At 48.9% G+C, this 20,081-nt stretch overlaps 1 protein-coding gene across 5 annotated transcripts in view; it reads left to right on the forward strand.

Moving 5' to 3' along the window:
* Positions 1-20,081, forward strand: part of GAS7 (growth arrest specific 7) — a 280,976-nt gene that overhangs the window by 196,041 nt on the left and 64,854 nt on the right. For all 5 annotated transcript variants that reach the window (XM_012457599.2, XM_012457597.2, XM_012457595.2 and 2 more), the window contains one exon: positions 12,282-12,362. In XM_012457599.2, the coding sequence (XP_012313022.2) occupies positions 12,282-12,362 (81 nt within the window). The remainder of the gene's footprint in view (positions 1-12,281; positions 12,363-20,081) is intronic.

The following is a 20,081-nucleotide window of genomic DNA, read 5'->3' on the forward strand; positions in this document are numbered from 1 at the left end:
CCAGCCTGGCCAACATAGAAAAATCTTGTCTCTACTCAAAATATAAAAATGAGCTGGGTGTGGTGGCGCATGCCTGTAATCTCAGCTACTCGGGAGGCTGAGGCAGGAGAATCGCTTGAAACCAGGAGGTGTGGAGGTTGCAGTGAGCCAAGATAAAAAAAAATACACACACACACACACACACACACACACACACACACGATCACATCTCTGCACTCCAACCTGGGCGACAGAGTGAGACTCTATCTCAAAAAATATATGTATTTGTGAGGACGCGTGCGTGTATGCACGCACGCACGTCTTACTTTGGTTTCATTTTTAAGAATGAGCCAGCATCATATGCTTCATGAGTATCTTTCGGCACATTTGCCTTGCATACACAAGCACAGACATTTTATCTGTGCCATTTTGTTAAAGTGAGAACCTTCGGTACACTTAGCAGTGTGTTGTGGAGAGACTTTTCACTTCAGCGCGCACAGACCCACCTCATGCACTTCAGTCCTTCCGCAGAACACCCTCCTTTCAATACATCACTGTTCCCTGTCAGTGAGCATTTAGGGTGCTTCCTGAGAGTCTTTTCCCTCTAATAAAAAGTGCTCCACAAAATACCTTCATGCTTACATTATTGCACACCTAAAACTGTTGTTAGGTCAAAAGATAATGTACATTTGGGATGTGGATGGATATCTCCAAATGGGCTTTCAGAGAGAGACATTCCCACCTGTTTTTGCAGATCCTGGCTAAATAGGGGTTATCAGTCACAAAATGGGTAAGAACATAGTGTCTTACAGTCTTAGCTTGTATTCCTCCAATTTTGAATGAGAATGAGCATTGATTTTTTGGTTATTGATCATTTGCAATTGTTTTTCTGTAAATCACCTGTATATGTTCTTTGTTCTTTTTAAACTGGGCTGCTCTGTGATCAGTGATTCATGTTGCTTGAAGGGAATAGAGGCTCTGTCCGTCTCCCTGGCCCCCTTCTTGGTCTTTCCCTCTGTCTATCTTTCTTTTTACCTACACGCACATACACATGTATCTTTAAAAATCAGCCATTAGCCATGTTACTGAACTTCCTTCTAATAGTTGCTTTGAGCTGAGCCTTCATTCATCAAACAATTACTGAGTGTCCTTGGTGCCCAGGAGACAGGTCTACATTTATTCAATACAGTCGCAGCCCTCAGAATACATCTGGTGGGAGGGCTGGGTATGAAAGCAGGGACTATAGCTGAGGCAGGAAGAGATTATTCTTCCAGCCAGCCTGTTAGCTCCCTAGGGCAGAGACAATGCCATGAGCTCCCCTGCCCTTCCCCAGTGTTCAGAAAGTCTGAATGAAATGCCAAGGAGCATAGGGACTGGACTTTTAGGTCACCTGGACTCTTCTGGTGCCATGCCACGTGAGAATAGCTGGCTGCCTCAGCTCTGCTTTCCCTGACAGCTCCAAACACCTGGGAACAGGATTGCTTAAAAATGGTCTTTCCTGTCCTTTAACTCAGGACTGAGCCCTCAGGGGGTTAAGATAAGACTTTGAGAAGGGGGCCAGGCCCTGCTAGAGGCACTTCCCTCACTCCTGCTGCCTGAGCCCACACACTGGAACCTTCTTCCTGGAACCTTTCCCTCTGGGCTTCCCTCACTACAGCACTCACTGCTTTTGTGCCTTCTCCGTTCTCCTCATCCTCATCTATTTTAGAAAGACTCTGAGGACTCAGTCATGCTCATGGGTTTGCGGCAATCTCTTCTAATTCATATAGCACCCCTGGGAACTCAGGCAGCAAAGACCCATTTCAAAGCTGTGGCTCTTAGAAGGTTGGGGTAGCGTCTAGGAGGTTCCTTAAATTACTCTACGTTGCTACTATGTACCTTGACTGATCCCAAGTCTAACCCACCCCTTGGGGCCTTTGTCTTCGTCCAGGTACCTCCTGATCCACGGCTGGGCTCCGTGATGGTCCTACTATGGACTGTACTAGTTTTCCCCACATCTGATTAGTCACTGAGATCGCTTGATAAAAGTGATGATTTGAGTTCCTCCCAACCTGCTAAACCAGAAGCTCCAGGTATGAGGTTTGGGCATCAGTATTTCCAACAAGTGGCCCTAGAAGCTCTGATGAGTAGCTGGGTTGGGAAATGAGGCCAGAGCTTTGCATGGCACCTATGCTTCGGTTCTGGCTCTGGAACATCCAGGCTTTGGATTTGATAAGGTTTCTTCTCAGTTTCTCAACTCTAAGATGGGAGTCATATGCGTGAGCTGGCAGTGGGTTACCAGAACCTGTTGTCTCGGTGACAAGACACATTTCTCCAACATTGCAGCCAACCTTCCTGGCCCTTCAACCCAAGTTTGGGTCAGTGATCTTTTAAATGCTCACGGATTCCCAGTGTGTTTGCACAGGTCTGCACTCTGTAAGGAAGCTGCTAGATCAGGGACCTAATGGGATTGAAAGGCAGGCTTGAACAGCTCCAGGCAGGCCCCCTCCGGCCCTCTGAATTCCTTGGCTATTCCTGGATTCCTGGCCCTGCTCTTTCACAGGCCCTCTGTGCAGGCTGAAGCCAGACCAGAGCTTGGTTATGGCAGATGTCAAAGGGCCAGGGCACTGACGGGGCGTCCGCTTCATCCCATCAGTATCGCAGCTTCTGTGTCATCTGTGAAATGGGCACAGGAGCCCCTGCCCCCCACCGAGATTGGGGGGTTGCCCTAAAAATTTTGTAAGCGGCTGTGATTGGGAAGTTGGAGGCCACTCATAGTGATGTCTCCCTGGTTAACTAAGGGATAGCCCCACAGCACAGCAATGCTAAAGAAGGCATTCCAGCCCCTTCTTCACCCCTGGCACCCCTCTTTTGGGAGATGTGCTCTTTGTAGGCATGAAAAAGAGGGGTGAGGCAGCTACTGGGGTGGAAGTTGGGAAGTAAAGAGGAAGGAAGGAATGGGGGTGGTTTTGGTGTTTTGTTTTGTCTTGCTGTTGTTCTTCAGTATGTGTGAGGGCTTACTCTGTGCCAGAAACTGTGCTGAGAGCTGTATGTACCTCACTGACTCCTATCCTCAACACTGGGAAGCTGGGACCTCTGTTATCCCCCACTAACAGGGAAACTGAGGCCGAATAATAACATGGTTATTGTTAAAAGAAATAGACCTGGGAGTTTTGAACATCTGTCTGTAAGATGCAAGTGCCGAAGCTCTTAATAAGGGATTCTCAGACCTGAGAGTATACAAGAATCACCTAGAGGGCACCCAGCAAGTTCCAGATAATGCTGATTCTGCTGGTCTGGGGACCACACTTTGAGAACTACTCCCCTGGATATGAGCCAGTCTGGCCCCTCTTACCTCTGACCTCATCTTCTTCTACTTCCTCCTCCCCTACAATTCCTCTTCAGCCAAACCATTCTCCTTGCTGCTCTCTATGATGAGAGACATGCTTCTGCCTCAGAACGTTTTTATTTTATGTTCCTTCATTTGGAATTCTCTTCCCTCAGATATGTGCCTGGTTTGCTTCTTCTCTCTGTGGTAGGAGCCTTCCAAGATGGTGCCTGACACACTCAAGTCCTGATACACCCTTGTGTCCTCCCTTCCAACCTTCCTTCCTGGGTGGTCCGTGAGACTGATAGATCCTGGCAGTCATGATGGAGTGTCACTTTTAAGACTGGGTTATAACCGATATTGCGACCTTTGCCTTGATTTCCCTTGGCTCACTCGCTCTGGGTGAAGTCAGCGGCCATATTCTCCTGCCAGCATCCACAGGGCGAGCTTTCTACAAGTGGCTCCTCCAGCCCCAGTCAAGCCTTCAAATGAGGCAGCACCCGTCAACATCCTAACCCCAACCTCATAGGGCAACCTGGACCAGAACTGCCCAGCTAAGCCACTCTCTGAGTCCTGATCCACTAAAACCTTGTGAAATAATGAATGTTTGATGTTTCCACCTGTTAAATTGGGGGTAATTTGTGATATAGCAATAGATAGATAATACATTTCTCTCAGATCTTCATTCTGTGTTCTTTTCTTGGTGGTGAGGACTTCCCTGGCCACTCTTAAATTACAATTTCTTTCTAATAACACGTTCTGTCCCCCTTCCCTGCTGTATTCTTTTTAGTATGAACCAACAGCTAAACTGATATGTTTTGCTTATTTATTGTCTCCTTGCACAACTCCGCCCCACACCAATCCAATTAGAAAATTTTTAAGTTGACCAGGCACAGTGGCTCACTCCTGTAATCCCAGCACTTTGGGAGGCCGAGGTGGGTGGATCACTTGAGATCAGGAGTTTGAGACCAGCCTGACCAACATGGAGAAACCCTATCTCTACTAAAAATACAAAAAATTAGCTGGGTGTGGTAGCAGATGCCTGTAATTCCAGCTACTCGGGAGGCAGAGGCAGGAGAATCACTTGAACCCAGGAGGTGGAGCTTGCGGTGAGCTGAGTTCATGCCATTGCACTCCAGCCTGGGCAACAGAAGCGAAACTCTGTCTCAAAAAAGAAAATTTTTAAGTTTTCACTTACAGAAAATTTTACACACAGACACATTTGATTAGAGATTGAACTGCATAATGACCACTAAGATTTAAGCTGAAGAAGGAGGAGATTAATAAGTTATATTTCCTGCCATATCCCCTCATGTCCAGCACAGTACCAGACACAGAAGAGGCCCTCAAATATGTGTTGAATGAATAATAATAATATTCATATTGAGGATGGTTCTCAAATGAAGGGTTGTTTACAGATTCAAATACATCGTGTTGCTGCAGCTCCCAGCCTAGAGCTCAGGCATGGTAAGTGTGGCCAGAAAATGGTGGTCTTTGTTGTCAGACCGATTTCCAGAGATGCCTCTTCTCACCGAGGCCTCAGTTCCTTCCATTAGAAATGAAAAGGACACCACCTGTCTCATAGGTGTTTTGTGGCCACTGAAGGGGATCCCAAATGTGGAGGGGCTTGGTGTGACCAGGCGTAATGATTCTTCAGAGAGTAGTAGTTTCTTTCCTGCAGAGAACCCGCGGTTGTGATTCAAACATCATTTACTTTCAAGAGGGAATTTCAAATATCTTGTAGCAATGCCTGTACTAGGAGACACTGTAAAACCAGAGATGGAGGAGACTCTGGTGCACGGGAGGGGACCAGGTCTCTGTGAGCTGCTGCTGTTGCATTTGCCAAGGGAGACAAGCAGGGGCCTCCAGGAGAATGTAGCCCCATTGCAAATTCTGCATCTGCCTAGACCAAGGCACTGGGGCTCGCTTGGAGGACAGGGAAGTATGGCCTGAGGGCACACCAGCTTCTGGGTAGGAAGAGACCAGGGCTGAGAAACAGAGTGGCAGGGCTGCCCTCTGTCTAGGCAAACCTGGCCATAGCCCAGGCAGACCCTCCTTGTGAGGACTGCAGGGCAAGGAGAGAAGCCATGGGTAGGGAGACCACCAAATCAGTGCAGGGACAAAAGAAAAGGTGGTGAGGGGAAGGAGAAGGTAGAGCAAGTAGCACAGAAGGGTGAATATAAAGAGATGCTAAGAGAAGAGGACTCCAGGAATCTCAGATCAAAGTCAAGAGGGAGGATGAGGCAGGAGAATTGCATGAACCCAGGAGGCGGAGATCGCAGTGAGCCGAGATCATGCCATTGCATTACAACCTGGGTGATGGAGCTAGACTCCCTCTCAAAAAATAAAAAGATCCCGAAGTCCATTTCCTTCTGCTCTGGTATCTGTGGTTATTTTACCTGATAACCATAGGGGGCAGCAGAGAGCCAGTTCAAGCCTAGAAAAGTGGACGATCCCCCACAGAAGGCCACTGGGGGCCAGAGGCTTACAGATGGGCCTGTGGCCAATCACCATAACTGGTGGCTGAGGTCCAGGGGTTCCTTGTGACTTTCCCCCTAGAGGCCAATATTCCTAACGCAGGCAGGATGCAGTCTTAACAAGGGGAAATGAAGCCCGGAAGTGACTATTTAAAATTAATAACTTCTGCCTAGCTCACAGTTTTTGAAATTCTTTTTTTTTTTAATTCTTTATTATAATTTTTAAAAAGGGGCATCTCTGCTTTGAATCTCAGATGTACATAGTCTTCAACGTTTCAACTATACTCTCACTTTCCGAGTTATTCATTCATTCACTCACTCATTCATTCATTTATAGAGATGAGATCTTGCTGTGTTGTCTATAACGGACTTGAACTCCTGGGCTCAGGGATCCTCTTGCATTAGTCTCTGAAGTAGCTGGGACTATAGCTTTGCGCCACTGTGAGCTGTCTTTAGAAGTTTTATTCTACGTGGGGTAGACAGTCATTCGCAGATGAGAAGATGAACATCTTTGACTCTCAGCACTGATGATAGAATAGTACCTCCCTTAGAAGGGTTAATCCATGGTCAGTTCATTTGTGTATGTTTGGCTCTCTGGGTCTCAGTGGTAGAGGTCTGAATGGAGTTCTAGTGACCGCTAGGAAAAAATGTGTTTTGTGTGAATTGCGTTGCGTGGGAAGAGGCTCCCCAGGGCACACCTCCCTTCTTCCACTCTGACCGCACTGTTCCTCCGAGAGTCTCTGTGGCCTGTGTGGCCATAGCTCTGTTGCGAGAGTCTGGGCAGTCATCCGGGATGACCTAAGGCTACAGGGATGGATGTCTAGAGAATGCAGAAGGGCCTCAATCCAGTGTCTCTGGGGGGCCTGGAGCTGCCGCTTCAGTCTTACTGTGACTTGGTCAAGGAGCCTGGTGTGTTGTAAGCGGATTAGGGAGTCTTTTATTGGAAAAGACCTGGACACGGCTTCCTCCCTGTGGGTGGTATGGTCATCTGGGGTGACTTGTCCTGCTGCTGGTGAGGTCATCCATCCAGAGCCCCGGTGGTGCTCTCCAGATGTCTGCTTGGCCTGGCCTGGTCTGGCCTGGCTCAGCTTCATCCCTGCTGCAGTCTCGCAGTGTCTTTGTGTTTTGGGTTGGTCAGAACTAGCCAAGACAAAGGAGATAGACTGGGCTGAATGCTTCAGGCAGCTGTGTCATCCCTGATGGGGCCCCTTTGGAGGTTAGAGTAGAGAGATACAGTATTTAGGGAGACTGCAGCTTCTGGGGGTGGGAGTGACCAGGCCAGTGAGGGCAGGGAAAGGGACCTCCCATCAGGTCCCCACATGGACAGCAGCATTCTGACTGCAGGCCGGCATCCACCTAGGGTTTCAGAGCCTCCTTCTGCAGCCCCCGGAGCTGCTGGTGGCTGTCATGGCTGCCATTGCTGCTGGTAGCTCCCTTCACTGGAGGGCTCAAGGATGGGGGTGGGGAGAGAAACAGGAGCCAGCAGCTTCTCTGCTAAATGGTCCATATCTTAAAGTTAGGCGCTCTGGCTTTGGGTCCATGGTGGTTGGTGGTGGCTTGCAGGTAGTAGGCAAACAGCGATGGATGAATGGGTGCAGGATGGAAGGAGTAGTCAGTGCATGAATCGTGACTCTGGTCCAGCCAGAAGATCAAAGGCAGTGGCATGTCAGGTGGTGGGCCTTCCTTTTTCTTTTTTTTCTTTCTTTTTTTTGAGACAGAGTCTTGCTCTGTTGCCCAGGCTGGAGTGCAGTGGCGCAATCTCGGGCTCACTGCAACTCCTCCTCCTCCCAGGTACAAGCGATTCTCCTGCCTCAGCCTCTGGGGTTGCTGGGATTACAGGTGTGTGCCACCAATCCCAGCTAATATTTGTATTTTTAGTGGAGACAGGGTTTTACCATGTTAGCCAGGCTGGGCTCGAACACCTGACCTCAGGCAATCTGCCTGCCTCGGCCTCCCAAAGTGCTGGGATTACAGGTGTGAACCACTCTGCCCCTCGAGGCTTCCTTTAAAATAAGGTCAATGGTGTCAGCCACCGAAGGGGTGGAGGCAGCAGCACAAAGGGGAAGGCTGTCTGGGAGCTTTCCTGCTGTTTATTCCTGGCAAGCTGAGGAGCGCATCAGGTGAGAATCTCCCTTGTGCTGTCACAATGTCTGTCCTTCTGTTGGTCCCTCTGTCCTCGCATCCTTCAGACCAGGTGCCGTATTTGGGAGGGTGAGCCGCCATGGCTTCAGCCCTCAAGGAGATGAGTTAAGGTGTCAAGATTAGGATCCGAGCTGTCTGAGAGATGGACAGTGTGCTGATTTCATAGAAGGAAGCTGGATGGAATGTGTGTGTTGGGGGACTTAACTTCTCGAAAAGACTTGAGACAGATTTATGTGCAGGACTTTCAGTAGGGTGTGCACTTCTGGGAGCAACTCCTGGGGAAGGAGTGCTGCAATAAATACAGCCACCAGGGAGGCCTCCGCAGTGCTAGGGGGAGCTCTGAGCTGGGAGGGCCCTTCCAGAATTGTTGGATTTGAGACAAGGGGATTGGTGGGCCTTTGACCCCACTCACCCCAGTGATTACACATGCACCCTGCACCCCTACCCTAGGCGTAGCCTTGGGCAAGTCAGTTCTCTTTGGTTAAGGGCAGTGCCTTGAGAGGGACTCAGCTCTGAGCCTCTGCAGCTGGAGAGATTTGGGTGGTGCACCACAGCACCCACTCTAGAGAGTCTGGGGAAGAATGCTTTGCAGGGAAGAAGAGCAATCTCGGTAGGCTGCATGGTGGAAGAGACATTTTCGTTGAGACTTGATGAATGAACAAGATTGTGATATCCAGGGACAGGGAGCAGGAGGCCGTGAGTGTGGGTGAACAGTATGGGAGAGGCATATTCAGAGATCAGCGAGGCACATTAGCTGGGCCTGAAGTGAAGCTGGTGGGATGTCAGTCTGGATGCAGTCAGGGATTGATCTGTGTGCCATGTTGGAAAGGAGCCATACAGGGATTTTGCTGTTGAGTGACTTCCAGCAAAAGCTGGGCTCCAGGGTGAGTGGTCCACTAGCTGTGAGTGGACGGATTTCAAGAGGCAGGGAGACTCACTCCGGAGTGACATGGAGACGAGGAGAGGAATGGGATGGAAGGGCATCTCCAGGACCTGGGAACCAATTAGACATGAGGGATGGAACACAGGGTGGAGCTGGCGATGGCGAGTGAGCCCTGTCCCTGGGTGTCCAGGGGCCAGGGAACTCAGGAGGAGAGGGTGGAGAGGGGAACCTGGTCTTGACTCTGTGAATGTGAAGACAACAGTGTGGCCTCCAGGCAGGGATGATTGAACAGGCAGGAGAGAAGAGAAGCCTCCCTAGAAAGGCAACCTGAGGCCAGATGATGCACCTGCCTCCTGGGGTTGCCTACCTCGCTGCTTTTGCTCATCTAAGCTCCACTGGGCTTGTCTCTCTGTTTTATTTAATGCTGATAAAGCACTTACCTTGTGCCCGATGTTGTCCTAACTGCCTTGCATAGGTAAACCCACTTAATACTCTTTCCCACCCTACTTTGATACCATTTTCATCCCCGTTTTATAGTTGAGAAAAACGAAATACAGAGTTCAGGTGATTCCAGAGGTCACTCAGTTTATGAATGGCCAGGATGTGGGCCCTAAGCAGGGCAGGGGTCTTTGAAGTAAGTTCTCCAAGGTTTCTTGCTCTTGCCAGCCAGTGCATCCACGGGGAAGCTCCTAAGCCCTCTGGCAGCCTCTCTCCTTGTTACTCCTCATAAAAGACCCAACTACTAGCTGAGGGCGGTGGCTCATGCCTGTAATCCCAGCACGTTGGGAGGCCGAGGGGGGCAGATCACAAGGTCAGGAGTTCAAGAACAGCCTGGCCAACATAGTGAAACACGGTCTCTACTGAAAATACAAAAAAATTAGCTGGGCATGGTGGCGGACGCCTGTAGTCCCAGCTACTCGGAGACTGAGGCAGGAGAATCACTTGTACCCGGGAGGCAGAGGTTGCAGTGAGCGGAGATTGCGCCACTGCACTCCAGCCTGGGTGACAGAGAGAAACTCCATCTCAAAAAAATTAAATAAAAAATAAAAGACCCTACTACTCTCTTGTTTATGTTCACACCCTCTCTGCTCTCCAGATCACCCTCAATTGTGCTTTGTCTCCCTTAAGACATGAAGGGACCACATTGCCCCTGTTATGCCCTACCTCTGGAGCCCTAGGTTCACCCTTCCTGAAACCCAAACAGTGAGCCTTAAGGGCACCAATCACAGCAAGAGAGCGGGAGTATTGGGGCCTAAGAGACCAAGTAGCCGAACCTCTTTATTTTGGATGAAGCATCAAATGACCAGAGGGATGGTGTGATTTGCCCAGGGCTGCACGGTAGTTTTGGAGCAAAGTTGGGTCAAGAACCCAGTTTTGTTATTGTTTGAAACAATTGAGTCTTCAGCGATAGAATTTTTAAATAATGTTATAGGCTCATGTTAGACTAACTTTAAATTTGACTTAGCGCTAGAGGCATGTATATGGGCCTTTGGTATTAATACGCTATCTCCCTTGGGTGGATACCTTATTGAACTCATTTTACATTGGAGGAAACTGAGGCATAGAGGATAAGTAGCTTGGCCGAGGAGAGTGGTGGTGAGAGGCAGAGCTGGATTCAAACCCAGAGGTTCTAGAATCACCTCAGTAAACAGAGCCTAACCACTTTGCTATACAGCCACCCTTAATGATTTTGGAAATATTTTTAAATTTACTTTTATTTTATTTATTTTTGAGACAGAGTTGCACTCTGTTTCCCAGGCTGGAGTGCAGTGGTGTGGTCTCAGCTCACTGCAACCTCACTTCCCAGGTCCAAGCGATTTTCATGCCTCAGCCTCCTGAGTGACTGAGATTACAGGCACGCCCGTAATCATGCCTGACTGATTTTTGTATTTTTAGTAGAGATGAGGTCTCACCATGTTGGCCAGGCTGGTCTCGAACTCCTGACCTCAAGTGATCCACCTGCCTCAGCCTCTCAAAGTGCTAGGGTTATAGGCATGAGCCACCACATTCAGCCTATTTTTATTTTTTGAGACAGAGTCTTGCTCTGTCACCCAGGCTGGAGTGCAGTGGCGCAATCATGGCTCACTGCAGCCTCGACTTCCCGAGCTCCAGCAATCCTCCCAGCTCAGCCTTCCAAGTAGCTGGGATCACAGGCACGTGCTACCACACCTGGCTAATTTTGGTATTTTTGGTAGAGATGGGGTTTCACTGTGTTGCCCGGGTTGGTGTCAAACTCCTGAGCTTAATTAAGCAAGTCACCCGCCTCGGCCTCCCAAAGTGTTGGGATTACAGGCATGTGCCACTGCGCCTGGGCAGATCTTGGAAAGATATTCACAAAAGTTGATAGATAAAAAGAATATACAGTTTGATTTTGTCTTATTTTAAAGAGGAACACATGCTTAGAAAACAAATCAACATATGGATGCCAAAATGTTGATGGTGATGACCTCTGAATGCTGGGATGATGGGTGATGTTTATTTTTTTGTGTGTTTTCTTGAATTATCAAATTGTATATAGTGAGAAAGTATTATTTCTGTCACTAGATAACTTCATAAGAAGTCTCTGCTCATGGCAGTAAAATGGGTAAAGTAGTGTTTGGAGGACAATACTGTAGCTGCAGTATTAGTTTTCTTTTCTTTTCTTCTCAGAGTCTTACTCTGTTTCTCAGGCTGGAGTGCACTGGCGCTATCTCAGCTCACTGCAACCTCCACCTCCCAGGTTCAAGTGATTCTCTTGCCTCAGCCTCCCAAGTAGTTGGGACCACAGGCACACGCCACCACACCTGGCTAATTTTTGTAATTTTAGTAGAGATGGGATTTCACCATGTTGGCCAGGCTGGTCTCAAACTCCTAACCTCAAGTGATCTGCCCACTTCGGCCTCCCAAAGTGCTGGAATTACAGGCATGAGCCACCGCGCCAGGCCAGTTTTATTTCTGATTGAAGCCTGGAGCTGAGCATTGGAAGAGGGAGAGGTGGCCAGGCAGATTCAGCAGTTACAGCTCAAATGAGACATAGAACTGCAAAATCAGGAAGAAACTTGGGAGTCACCCCAGGCGGGAGAGGGCCCCTGTCTCTTTACAGACTCCTGCACCAGCACTCTTTCCTCTGTGCTTTGGAGTTTCAGGTTAACAGTGGACATTCAGGGAGAAATAACAAAGGGGGGCGAATGAATAGGCAGGCTGCGGCAGGGGATGTTCCAGAGGATCTTGACGTCTCGACAGGAAGCCCACCTCCTTCTGGCCCCATCCTCATGGAGAAGGGCCGCAGCAAAAAGAAGCTCTGTGGATGTGGGATGGGGATGGGGGCAGGCAGCGGGAAGGGAGGTGGATGGATATGGGAGCAGAAAGCAGGGTCCCGTCTGGCCAGGGTTAGGGACGAGGGCGACAGACCATCTCTTTTCTCCAGCTCTGACTATCTCCTTTTGCTCTGAAAAATCTGAGCTTCCATCCTGTGACATTCTCAAAGTGATTTTCTTTGTTCTTTTTTCACCAGAGACCACCTGGGAACGTCCCAGCAGTACTCCTGGGATTCCGGCCAGCCCTGGCTCTCACAGGAGCTCTCTGCCTCCAACAGGTACTTGTCTGCTGGCTGCTTTGGGGCAACTGGTGGGGGGGCCAACACCGCCTTCAGTGGAGAGGCTGAGATGATGAGTCCTGGGTCTTAAACCTGGCTGACGTAGCAACCCCAGGGAGGGGTCGGGACTGGGAGGGGGGCCCTTAGGCCTGTGGCCCAGCAGGCTGGTGTCTCCCTGGCAGTGCCAGCAGCAGCTCTGGTGGTCTCCTGCTCTCTCTTCCTCAGGCGCTTAGCAGGAAGAGATGGCTGGGGAGGGTGAGATGTCAGCATGCTTTCTGTCCAGGACAGGAAGACCTGAAGCGTGGACAGAACTGTTCTCTTTGGCTCTTGTGGACATCATGGAGTAGAAGCTAAAAGGAGGCAGATATTTACAAGGCAGCTTTCTAATAGAACATGTGGGTCAGTGTGAGGGAGGCCTTGTGAGGGTGTGAGTTCTCTGTCTGCAAAGGTAATCAAGCAGAGGCAGTCAAGATGGGCATTCTTTTTTATTTTTATTTTTTATTTTGAGATGGTATCTCATTCCGTCACCGAGGCTGGAGTGCTGCGGTGCAATCTCAGCTCACTGCAACCTCTGCATCCTGGGTTCAAGCGATTCTTGTGCCTCAGCCTCCCGAGTAGCTGGAACTACAGGCACGTACCACCACACCCAGCTAATTTGTGTATTTGTAGTAGAGATGGGATTTCACCATGTTGGCCAGGCTGGTCTTGAGCTCCTGGCCTCAAGTGATCCACCCACCTTGGCCTCCCAAAGTGCTGGGATTAAAGGTGTGAACCACTGCCCCTGGCCAAAATGGACATTCCTGTAATAGGTGGGAGGTTTGTCTATGGGGCTCTTGGGAGACATGTAGGTCTGAGATTCTGGGAGGCAGGTTATGGGACCCATCAGCAGGGAGAACAACATCTGCTTTCATGCGGCTTTTAAAAAACATCACCTCCTCCAAGAAGCCTTCCTTGACCACTCCATTTAGAGCCTCCACCCAGTCACTTTAGATCAAAGCCGCATGCTGTTTTAATGTCCCCAGTATCCTGTTCCTAGTTGATCTTCAGTCTCCCATGCTAGACTGTAAGCTCCCAGAGGGTGAGGGCTTTGTCTGTTTCTTTTGTGGAATCTTCAGTCCCCAGAGCCTGGCTTCTGTGTTGAGCTAATTCTCCAGTGTCTCCGCCATCCTATGGTGTGTGAAGCACACTTTTTGGTTTTTGACTTGAGGAGTCAATCTGGCAGCAAAGCATGAAAATCAAGGTTGTAGCTGGGGCTGAGAATTTAATCTTTAATGCCTTGAGCGGTGACATCCTCAGCTTCTGTGGAAGGGGGGTGAAAGGCTGTGTCAACTTCTTAGAACAAAAAGTAATCCCTGGTCTAAATGGTTTACCTGAAGCAGCACAGAGAACCACAGGAAGGACTAAAGGTAATCACAAAACTCTGGAATACTGGATCCGAGAAGGGAGGCAGGGAGCAGTGGGAGTGGCCAGAGCCTCACCTTTCATGGATCTTTGGATATTGTCTACCCTTGAGACCTGAAGACGTGAATGTGCACATTCAAAGCGTATTACTTAGGCATATGACAGTTGCCAGCAGAAGAGCTCAAAACTGGATACGACGGGAAAATCTTACCTCTAGAAAATCAGCCGAGGTGTGGGAGAGGTGATATGAAGATGGGTGTTTCCTATCAAAAATCATTTTAGGCTTTCTAAAGTGTTTTATTTTTATTTATATTATTACTTAAAAAATTAAGACAGGAACCCCCCTTGTGGAGGAGGGACATGGGGCAGCTCTGACTGATTTTCTAGGGAGACAGTGAATGCTGCCTTCTCACACCAAGTCCCCAGAAATGGACCTGTTCAGCCCTTTCATGCTGTAGCTGCTGCGTGACAGCAGGCAGTTCTGAGCCCACAGCTTTCTCTTTCACTGTTCTTGTGTTTTTTTAACAATCCAAATGTTGGTGGGAATGACGCAAGGTGCGTCCTCTTTCCTGGCTGGCTCCAGGCCAGCCAGACACTAAAAAGAAAACCCAGCTGTCTTTTCCAGCCAGAGTGGTCCGTGAAGGAGGACAGGACCGGGATGCCGGCAGAGGGAGGCTTGGATGTGTAGAGATGGCAGGTGTGACTCACAGCTTGCCACGTGGGTGGGGTTGGTTGAGATTGGCCTTTGAGTCATGGGGTCACTTCTCTAAAGCCTGCTCTCCTGGAACCACCCACAGGCAGCATCTTGTCCTCTCTGCTGTTGATGGGGACTGTCCTGCAGAAGTGGGGCTCACAGGAGCTGTCTCTGATCCCTGGTTTAGAGGCCTGGGTTTAACAGGCTACCTTCTTCCCTTCTTTTCTTTACAAGCATATCAGGAGCCTCTCTCTGTCCAGCGATGCCCTGTGTAGGCCCGTAAAGGGAGCTGAGAAAGATAGGGAGATGGGTGGAGAAGGTCAGATCTAGAAACCAGAATTGCCAACATGGTCAAGGCTAGACTGAGTGTGTTGACAACTGCTGTCCCCCTCTGCCGTCCCACCCCCAGGGTGCCGGGGTAGTATTTCCTAAGGTGGAATCTTTGGAATCCTGGATCTATCAGTGCTCCATGAAGGAGGTTGAAGGACAGGTGCATTAGCGTTCTGAAGACAGCAGGAGGGCCTGAAATGAAGAGACCTATTTAACTCAGTGCTTTTGTGCTTTATTTCCAACATACCACATATGTGTTAAGTTTTCCTCCCTCTATTGGGAGAAATTGCCTACCAGGGGACATTCAACCATGTCTGGAGATATTTTTGACTGCCAGCACCGGGGGGAGGCGCTACAGGCATGGATAGGAGCCAGAGATGCTGGGGAACATCCCGCAACGCACAGGAAAGTCTTCACAACAAAGAATCACCCGGCCCTAAATACTGACTAGCACCGAGGTGGAGAAGCTCTGCTCTAGATTGACTCAGAGCGTCAGTTCAGCACTGCTCAAGGGTTCCTGCGCCATGGCCCATTGAAGCAAGCAGCAGCAGCTCCCTATGTCAGCATGAAGAGTCCCGTGTCCTTGATTCTAAGACATACATTTTCCCCGACATACTCATATCTTGGAAGTCAGGTACATCTTACAATTAATAGTATATGCTAGTTTGTTGGTTTGTTTTAGAGACAAGTCTTGCTCTGTTGCTCAGGCTGGAATACAGTGTCATGATCATAGCTCACTGCAGCCTCCTCCTCCAGGGCTCAAGCAGTTCTCCTGCCTCAGCCTCCCAAGGAACTGGGACTACAGGCATGTGCCACCATACCCAGCTGACTTTCTTATTTATTTATTTTATTTTATTTTTGTAGAGACAGTGTTTTGCCATGTTGTTCAGACTGATTTTGAACTCCTGGGTCAGACTGATTTTGAACTCCTGGGCTCAAGTGATCCTCCCAAAATTACCCAGATTACAGACACGAGCCTCTGCTGGCCTCAATCACTGGCATCCTAGATTTGTGAAATTATAATTTGTTAAACTGGGCCTTCAGCACATTTCTTCCTCCCAGGCCTCACTTTCCCCATTCGTAAACCTGAGGACCTGGAGGGAGATCATCCGAGGCCCTGCCCATCCAGCCATGCTTTTGGATTCTTTTGTTTATTTGAGGTGGAGTCTTGCTCTGTCGCCCGGGCTGGAATGCAGTGATGTGATCATGGCTCACTGCAGCCTCCTCCTCCTGGACTCAAGTGATCCTCCAGCCTCAGCCTCCTAAAGTGCTGGGGTTATAGGCATGAGCCACTATGCCCAACCAGCTTTACTTTTGTGTTGTAGCTTTGTGAACTTCTAGAGAGGGTTTGAAGGGCCACCCACAGACAGAGCTGGTTCATTCTTATTAGTGCAGGTTTGCTGGATGCTGGTAAGTACAGACAGCCAGGTTGCCAGCTGGGGAGAGCATTCTAGAAACATGCTCAGAGTCCTCCCCCACCCACCCACCCCATACAAACTAGACTCCACTCTTTGAATGTTGGGTGTTACTTAGGATCAGCCCTGGGCTGGGGACTTTTCCTGCATTACTTCCTTTAATATCACCAGAGTTATGGGAGCTGTGTTTATTCAGTAGCTTTACTAGAGGTGTTTAATGCCAGGCTTTCTGGGTGAGACCCACGTGAGTAAGAAGTAAAGTTTAAACCAAAACAGAACACCTAAGACGCCATTCAACAACTGCTGCAAATATTAAAAATCCTCTTTGGACTGGGCTTAACGTGCAGGGTGGAAATACTGATTTGTAGAGAGAAATAGTAACAGGCAAAGGGACAGAAAATGAGTGAAAAGTGAGATGCTGGGAGTTTCATGTATGAGTCACTGGGTAGAATGAAGACAGAAGGGCAGTGTTGTCCAATAGAACTCTCCGTGACAGGACAAGCATTCTTTCTCTGCGCCTTCCAATATGGTAGCCACTGGCCATGTGCGGCTATTGAATTCTTGGATGTGGTTGGTATGCCCAAGGAGCTGAATTTTTCATTTAATGTAACTTAATAACTTTTTAAAATTTGGTGAACAATTTTTAATTTACAGAAAAGCTACAAAGACAGTACAGTAAGTTCGTGTGTGTCCCTTACTCAATGTCCCTGGTTGACATCTTACACAGCCATGGTACGTTTGTCAAAACCACGAAATTGACATCATGCATTACAAGTAACTAAATATTAGACTTTATTCAGCTTTCCTGAGTTTTTCCATTCATGTCCTTCGTTGGTTCTAGGATCCAGTCCTGGAAATCACATTGCATTTAGATTTTATTTAAATTTGATTTGTTTGAATTCAAATAGGCACCTGCGACTTTTAATGTCAACAGTGCATATGTAGAAAGCCAATTCCTTTCTTAGCCTCCGAGCCTGGGGTGTGCATTGAACTTACGGGTTTTTCTTAAGGATAAAAGAAATCTATTATTTATTGAGGTTGCCCTGGTGCGTGGTTGTGGGAGTGTTTCAGGAAACATGGGTTCAGGATCTGGCTTTGCTCAGCCCTGGGGCTTGAGCCCACTGAGGGATCATCCTTAGGCCTCCAGTAGCCACAAGGAACCCAGATTAAAGGGGAGAGAGAGCTAGTGCCTTTGCAGAGGCTGAAGGGCAAGAAGGACCTTCCTTTGAGCCTGAGGAGCTGGCCAGGGGTATGTTTAGGGAGGCAGCTGTGCTTCCTGTGAGCAGGGACTCTCTGGAGAGGGGGCTCTGGAACCCAGAGCCTCACCTTCACCCACACCTCCTCCAGATCAGGAAGCCCAGAACAGCTCTCCTATCTCCTGCAGGAGCAAAGGAAGAGCCTCGCTTCTTGCGGAGTTAGCCAGTCTCGGGTTCAGAGCAGCTTCCCCAGGGCTCTTAGATCTCACCACTGACTGCAGGGAAGGTTGTGACACCCTCTGTTGGAAATAGTACGTGTTCCCCTAGAACCAGTGTTCTTGCTGGCTGAGGCTCCTAGGACCTTACAGAGGCCTGTTTAATCTCTGATGTCCTGGAAAACAGCCACAGGTGTTTAACTGTTCACAACTGTGTGGGAAAATCTTTGAGCAGTTCTGTCTTTGGGAATGCAGTTCACATCTTAGACAACCAGGAGAGACAGTGAGGACCAGGTGGCCAGAGAAATTTCTGGAACAGAAAGCTATCTGTGTAGAACTGCTCCTCTAAATGGATCTGGGTAGACACTGGATAGTCCTGAGAAGGTGAGCTTGGTGACTGAGGAACTAGCGAGGCCTTTCAGGGTATGGTGGGAGGAAAGAGGCGGTGATTGTGCCCTGGGCCATCAGACCACATGAGCACAGAACTGCCCGACTTCAAACCTTGCATTCGTATGGCCACGGCTGTGTGTCTCAAAGTGGGTTTCGCGGTAGTCCTGCTGTATTTCCCCAAACAGGTTCTGTGTCGTGTGCGTGGAGGGATGCTGCATGCTGTTGCCTTGAGATTTCAAGCACCTATCAGCATATTCTAAAAGGCCTACTGTAAATAAACTCAATCGGAATAATGGGTGTTTGTTCCTACATTCTTTGGACCATAACACTCAACCATTACTATTACTGCATAACACTTAGAATCCACATCCTGGCAGAATTGCTGTCCCTTTTAATACACCTGGGGAAACATTAGGCTGTACCATGTTTAATATGTGATAGATGGGTAAGGAGAATGGGTGGAAGGAAGGAAAGAGGGCGAGAAGGAGGGAAGGACAATGGGTAGAAGGAGAAAAGAAAGAAAGGGGGAAGGAAAGGGAGGGAGGGAAAAAGGGGAAGAGGGGAGAGGAGGAGAGGGAAGCGAGAATTTCAAGAACCAAGGCCTCAGCACTCCCAGGTGTCTTGTTTGTTTTTGAGACAGAGTTTTGCTCTTGTTGCCCAGGCTGGAGTGCAATGACGCGATCTCGGCTCACTGTAACCTCCGCCTCCCAGGTTCAAGCAATTCTTCTGCCTCAGCCTCCCGAGTAGCTGGGATTACAGGTGCATGTCACCACTCCTGGCTAATTTCTGTATTTTAGTAGAGACCTGGTTTCACCATGGTAGGCTGGTCACAAACTCCTGACCTCAAGTGATATGCCCGCCTCGGCCTCTCAAAGTGCTGGCATTACAGGCGTGAGCCGTGACGGCCGGCCACCAGGTTTCTTAACTTTGAGGAATGAAATTATGTTTATTCCAGAGACAGGAGAAATTAAGCCAGATCTACAGGAGGTATAATGAGGGAGTGTTCATGGCTGATTTTCTTACGTTCTTTTGGGTTCTTCAGGGGACAGGAAACTTTTGGATTCTTCGGGGAACAGGAGAATAGGGCTCTGAGGATGGGACTTTCTCCATCAGGGATCCGGGCTGAGATGTGGAGGCCTGCTGGCCGGCGAGCCCTGGGTGGCAGAGCTGCAGGCTCTTCTTTGTTGCTTGGCCTTTCTCAGTAACTTCTCATATTCTCCTTTCTTCTCGGTTTCCATTTACTTCTCCCTACCCAGACCTCCCTCTCCTCTTTTCTACCCAAATATCTGTCCCCTCCTCTCACTAGACACCTCCTAAGCCCTCTCAAGCTGCTTAACTGCCCATAAGGGAAATGAAGTGTGTGGGTGCCTGTGTGTATTATTTATATTTGAGGCTGCTAAGGTTACTAGATAGAGCATTTAGTTCCCTTTTTAAAAATCTGAAAAACAGCTGAGTTTGGCATTTCCCTTTTTTCTTTCTTGTATCTCCAGACTGAATTATGTTCCCTTTATGAGTGATCCTTGACCAGCTTTATTTTTCCTCCCCCGGAGGCTGGAGGCCCCAGAAGCACCCACTTCTGGCCTCATTTGTTTTGTGGCTGACCCTGGGTGAGCCAGGAACCCTGAGGACAGGGAATGCCAATGAAGAATGCTCGTGGGTGAGGTTGCCGGGATCTTGCGGGTTGTAACTGTCTAGATCTCCACTGAGACGTGTTCTGAATGTGCCTGGGATTCTTCAGGTGACACATAGCCGGACAGGGTGTCTGAGGAGAGCTGCAGTATGGGGAGAAAGGGTCAAATGGAAAATTATGTTTTCTTTCCTAGTAATTGTTTTGACATAAGCAGTAATTAGCTGTCAGCTGACAGACCACAACTGAAGTGAGAACAAGGGATTGGATTAGGGGCAAAATGTCTCTGCTTTAGACAGTTCCTGGCGGTTGTGAGTGTGGGGAAAGGGGAGAGCGCAGAAACTGAGCATGCGCTTGGAGGGTCTGGGGAGGGAGGGAGTCGGAGTCTCCCCAGGAGCTGGGACAACCTTGGTTCACGGGGACTCAGCATCATCAAAGATAGAGATTTATT

Source organism: Aotus nancymaae, unplaced genomic scaffold (genome assembly GCF_030222135.1).
Source record: "Aotus nancymaae isolate 86718 unplaced genomic scaffold, 86718_ANA_hifiasm-v0.15.2.pri h1tg000018l, whole genome shotgun sequence".
Lineage (NCBI taxonomy): Eukaryota > Metazoa > Chordata > Mammalia > Primates > Aotidae > Aotus > Aotus nancymaae.